Consider the following 5,850-nt stretch of genomic DNA (forward strand, 5'->3'; position numbering starts at 1 on the left):
AAATCTGAGGGTTTATGCTTCATATCCCTTGCTGCTAAAACGTGTTCCACTCTTTGGTGCCATGGGTGAACTATAAGAGTGATGGCCCAATCTCCCTTGCTGCTAAAACGTGTTCCACTCTTTGGTGCCATGGGTGAACTATAAGAGTGATGGCCCAATCTCCCTTGCTGCTAAAACGTGTTCCACTCTTTGGTGCCATGGGTGAACTATAAGAGTGATGGCCCAATCTCACTATTCCATCAAGCAAAAGTAGCCCTACAGAAGGCAGCAGATGCTGTTTATTAGCTGACTATATTCTGTTAGTTCCTGAGATAACTATGTACAGATATCCCTTTTGTACCTTTGGGCAAATATTCTTTAATGTCTAATGTGATGAATATTTTTTAATTTTCATTGTTGGATACTGTTCTTGTTTCACTGGCATTTTCTGCAGTGTAAAGTTAGAACTTTCAATGGACTGCTCCTACTTTGTTTCTTGAGAAGGCCTGAGGATAGAGCCTGAAACATTTTTCTCAAGAAATGAGGGGGAGGAGTCACTTGATGAGAGCAGTTTGTTCAAAATGTAATTGATACTTCAAAAACAAAATTAGAAACAAATAAATTCTGGGCTTTACAAGATTATTGAGATAACTCAAAACTTTTGCCATTGAAATGACAACTGAAACTTTGGGCATTGTATATTGGAATTTTTTAGTTCAGTAAAGCATTTGAATCCTGTCTAGTCTGAGTATTTTGTTTTTTTAGTTGAATTCTAACTAAACATTTCAATAGTTTCTAGAAACTAAATTATGAATTATAGTATCACTGACTGAAAGCTTGATTAGTTCTGACTATATTAGTGCATTTTTAGCTGAAACAGATACTTGTTATATTTGTTATTAGTTTTATTTTTACAAATATTCTTTATGTGAAACATATTTTTACAGTTCCATATGATCTTTCATTTAATATGCTTTAATTCGTGAAAACTCCAAATTCTTACTTATTTCTGCTCGGGCCATATTTTTGGATTAGAAATTTTTAAAGGCTTATTTGTTTTATTTTCAGTGGTTTTGTATTATAAAAGAAAAGTTGTAATTTAACAGAAATAAGTTAGTTTGAATTATGTTATTGAAGTAAATAGTAGTGTTTAATATTTTAGTATAATTTGATTTGTATTAGTAATTAATTTCTGATCATTCAGATTCTTAACAGTGATTTGTTTTTGCTGTCTTTCAGATTTTGTTTACTAGATGCCTTTATGCTCAGCTTCTCCAGCAAAAATACCAGCCAGACAGACTTGTTGGATGGAATTTGCCACCACAGAATAGCCCTCAGTTTAAAGCTCATGACTTGGGCATGAAATTGGTATAGTGAAAGTATATGTTTCTCCAAGTGAAATAGTTATAAATGTTATTTTATAAAGAAAATATAAAATTGCTTTATCATGTAATATATATTCCCTCAATATGTCTATTCATACAAGTTCTTATATTATTTCATATATTATGATAAAATTTAGAGCAAAAGGTTTGATGGAAACAGAAAGTCAAGAATTAGCTAGAGGTTACTTTGGTTTAAGGCTTTAAAGAGGAGCAAGAATAGGAGCCTGTGGTGTTGCAAGTTTATGTTGAAATGTTCCAATTATTATGATGGTGATGTTTACCTGGGCTATTGCTCTTTCTGTGAGATGTGGTAATAATTACATGTAGATTTTTGGTGACTGTGATCAATTTTCAAGATTAGAAATATTTGGAATCATCTGTAACATGCGCTAGTGGGTGGGGTCAGGGAGGCTGGGTCCCTGAAATATCCTTGCCTCCCTCAGAGAATTTTTTTTAAGTTAGTACGTAATATTGACTTTTGATCCACAATTGTATGTTTGAGTAGTACAATTGTTTATTAAGTGTGTAAAAAATTAAGTTTTGATAACAGCAAATGGTTATAATTAGTCTATTTTTTTCACAATAAAACAATACATTTTTAACTTATGTAAATCTTCTCTTCTTAATGTAAGTAGTCTTAAGTAGAGAAGATACATTAGCTATTCATGTATTGAAACATAACCTTGAAAGATGGATGTAGTTTGGCAATTATTAGTTTGTTTGGTTTGTATTTAATGTATGTAAAAACACTCATGGTATTCGTTTTTGCTTATCATTTTAAGGCTTGTGGGTTTGAAATCCTTGTAGCTGGTGCCAAAAAAACACTTGATGAACCAGGAAGTCAGCTGGAAACTGTAGATTTTTCTAATGATCCTAGGTGGTCTAAATTTATTCAGAATTTAAAAAAGAATGGATATTTCAGGGTAAGTCATTTTACCATGATTCGTTGAGTTGTGGATATTTATAGAGTATACAACCCTTTAATGCAAAAACTCATAAAGCAGAAGTCCACAAAAAACAACTATATGTCCTTTATGATTCTTAAGAGCTCCCCCAGTGGAGTCTGGAGCAGAGTCCTAAAATCTGAACCCTGATTTAAAGAGGCAAACCTAGATCTCTCTCTCTCTTTAATTATAAAATGAAACAAAGAAAATGATTTAATGACATCCATTACAAATATCATGAACTGATTGTTTAACAAAGTATTAAGTATTTGAAATTAGTTTAGATTCCAATATCACATATAATTGGAAAATAAACATTAAATTTTGGAATTTGGTCTAAATATATATTTTAATGTTTCCAAATTTTTATAATGTTTAGAAAAAACACATAAACAAACTGTGCTTCTTGCTCAAAATTCTCCATCATCAGAAACTGATTTGTGCAAGATACCTGAAATACATTATGAACATCAGCATTTAAATTCTAAAATAACCAGAAATATAACAGTGAATTTTAATTCCACAGTCTACTGTAGCTTGTAGATGACACTTTGCTGTAGAATCAGTTTCACATTTTGTATTTCAATCACTGTTACTATTTAAATGCAAACGTATGTAGACACATTAATGTGTACTAAAACTAAAGGGTCTTCAATGTCTTGAGTGTTTTTCTTTTATTAAAGCTACGAAACTGTAGACACAAGAAAAATTACCCTTGAAATGTTGAATCCTGACAAAATGTATTGCCAAATAAAAGTTAAACAGGTATCATATATGGGTAGGAGTTACAAAATACGGAAGAACAAATTTTTCTTTAATGCACTAATTTTCTGGTACAGCACCCTGTAAGTAATATTTGCTGTATTAGTTTTAACCTTCATAAACTGTGAGATTAAGTCATTTTTTTTTCCTGAAGTTTAGTGTGTCAATGACTACATAATGATACTGCAACTTCCTTTGCAGGGTTTGTTTAATGATCTTTGTTGATAGAATAATAAATGAATGCTGGAAAGTTCTCAACAATATTAATAGGAAAACTCATTAAATTATGTATAGTGCTAAATGTTTCTCTACATTCAGTATACAACCTATATTGGTAATTAGGCCTTAATAGCATTAGAGCACATTACAAGTTATGGAGTCTGATGGCCAGTAAAATTGCCAAGAAGTTTAATGATTCTTAATCAAGGCATAAAATAACTAACTACACTGCAAAAATGTAGAACGTTTTTTGTTATTTTAAAAAGTCAAAAAGCAATGCACTTGGGATAAAATAGATCCTATTGTTCTGGGTGTGAAGCCTTTATGACTACAAGCTATGGAGCCACTGAAAAATTAAATTACTCCTAACTCAGTATTAGTCAATCATAAAATGTTAATGATTATCTTAAGGTATTGAATGGTGGTTTGTATTTATGCAACATTTTACATTGCATTAGATACTATCAGGAAATTAAAGTAAAGAAATGTTTGTACTAGGCCTAGAACGTTATTAAATAACCATGAGCAACATTCATACAGGTTGCTGTAGACATGCTTAAATGTAGCAGTGTGCCATTAGTTTATGTTTCTAAAGCTTCACGTGTGATACTTCATATTATTTTGGCAGTTTTTAAAGGGATGCATGTAGTTAAGTGAGACAGGAGATTACATGCATTGTTAGCTACAGTATGCAGTTAACACAATATATGGATGAAGAAATATCATTTCTTTTGATTGTAGACCTTCTTGTATTGAAAAATTCTACCAGTCAATTGGACATTATTATAAGTATGCTAGATCTCTACCATACATATTAACAGTTATAGGCTAACTTTACTAACAATTGGCAATGAGAAGCAAAGACCTGGGACATGCATTTTTTTAATGCAAAATATTTGATGACTGTGATAGAATTTTAATTGTTATATTTTTTATATGAGTTGATGGATAGATATCCAGTATTCATAAAGTTATATCTTCCATTAAAATACTGAAGCTTAGTCTTTTTCTTGAGAGTTGCCCTTGTCCAACGTTACTTCTGATGAGGAGTTGAATTCTTTAGGCCTGGCATAACTCCATGACAGTAAAATTTGAATCATATTATTCTCAACATTTATGAGATACTCTTGTACATTCATCTTGTAAATTGGTTCACTGAGAATAGAGTTGCAGTAGGTTTATCATTTTATAAGCATCTAGATTATGAATAGCTTAAAGTAAGAACTGCAAAGTACTTTTTTTTAATAGTATATCAAACTGGTATTAAATAGAGTTTGATATGATTTTTGTAGGTATATTGCAATTGATAAGTTTCATTAATGGTATTACATTTGTGACCAGGGAGAGCTGGAGGGTTCCAGATTGTATAAACAACTTCTACAACAGGCCCAAGCATTCTATAGTAGCACATTAGGGAATTCAGAAGACATGTGTAGTTCAACTTCTGGAAAGATTCTTCAACTTTTAAACCAGCTTGATATTGACTTAGACAAACTAAAAGAAGAAGAAGGACAACTAAACCCTCCAGATGGTAATTATAAAGCATTTGTATATGCTAAGAGAGACAAAAGACTTTGCCTCCAACAACTTTAAGTTTACTGTAACTCTTCAACATCCTTTCTGGAAATAATGTTAATGTTCATATGTATTGATAACATAGTAGTCTGAAAATTATAAGGGTATTAGAAATGTTATATAAAAAATAAGAACTGATGAAAAATGTATAGAAAAAAGTGTTTCTTATAAATATTTCTTATTTGGGGAATATTTAATCTATTCTTATTAATGATAAATTTATCGAGTGAATTTTGCATGCTTTTATCTAAAAAAGGATAGTTTCTGTTAAAAAAAGAATTATTAGAAAATGTCACAGATTTGAATTTTTTTTCGATACTAAAGCATGTGGAACTTTAATGAATCCCACTGTATAAGAATGATTTGCATATGCTAATGCAGTTGAGTGTTGTTGCAATGTGAGTTTTGCAACTAAAAACATGCAAGTACGTGCTTGCTTCACAGGTGGTACTGCACTGTTGGACAATTGGGAATTCACAACAGTGCAGTACCATCTCAATAGTCTTGTAACTAAAGGATATATCACAGCAAAGCAACAGAGTTGCAAACTCAGAATATATCAGTCTTCAAAGATGGTCTAACATAGTGAATGGTATGAGCAAGGAAGGATCAGGATACTCATAAGAGCATGTAAAACCATCTAAACAGGATCCTACAATACAAAGAACCACCACTATAATTGCCGAAGTTTGCAGACTGTTCATTGAGAACCCCCACACACACATACAAACATGCTCAGAAAGTGATTACACATATCTAAATTAACTACACATACACAAGATGACTCATTCAGATCTTGCCTTCTAAATAAAATAAACTGTGAGTATACACACTGATTCTCGGGCACATTGATGAAAAAAGTACAAACTGCAGGAAACATTATAAAAAATAACCTGCATATGAGATGTAAAAGTTTGTTGTAAGATTGAACAAAACTTAGGTGTAAGAATTGAGCAATTTGCTACTGACTTTGAAGTTATAAGGAC

General features: G+C 31.5%; 1 protein-coding gene across 1 annotated transcript in view; it reads left to right on the plus strand.

Annotated features, from left to right (window-relative positions):
• The window catches only part of LOC106467404 (protein ecdysoneless homolog), a 20,935-nt gene extending 16,053 nt beyond the window's left edge, over positions 1–4,882 (plus strand). The window contains exons 6-8 of the mRNA XM_022395580.1: positions 1,219–1,347; positions 2,147–2,287; positions 4,631–4,882. Of these exons, the coding sequence (XP_022251288.1) occupies positions 1,219–1,347; positions 2,147–2,287; positions 4,631–4,882 (522 nt within the window). The remainder of the gene's footprint in view (positions 1–1,218; positions 1,348–2,146; positions 2,288–4,630) is intronic.
• Positions 4,883–5,850: the final 968 nt, after the last annotated feature.

The sequence above is a fragment of the Limulus polyphemus genome, unplaced genomic scaffold (assembly GCF_000517525.1).
Source record: "Limulus polyphemus unplaced genomic scaffold, Limulus_polyphemus-2.1.2 Scaffold2601, whole genome shotgun sequence".
Classification (NCBI taxonomy): domain Eukaryota; kingdom Metazoa; phylum Arthropoda; class Merostomata; order Xiphosura; family Limulidae; genus Limulus; species Limulus polyphemus.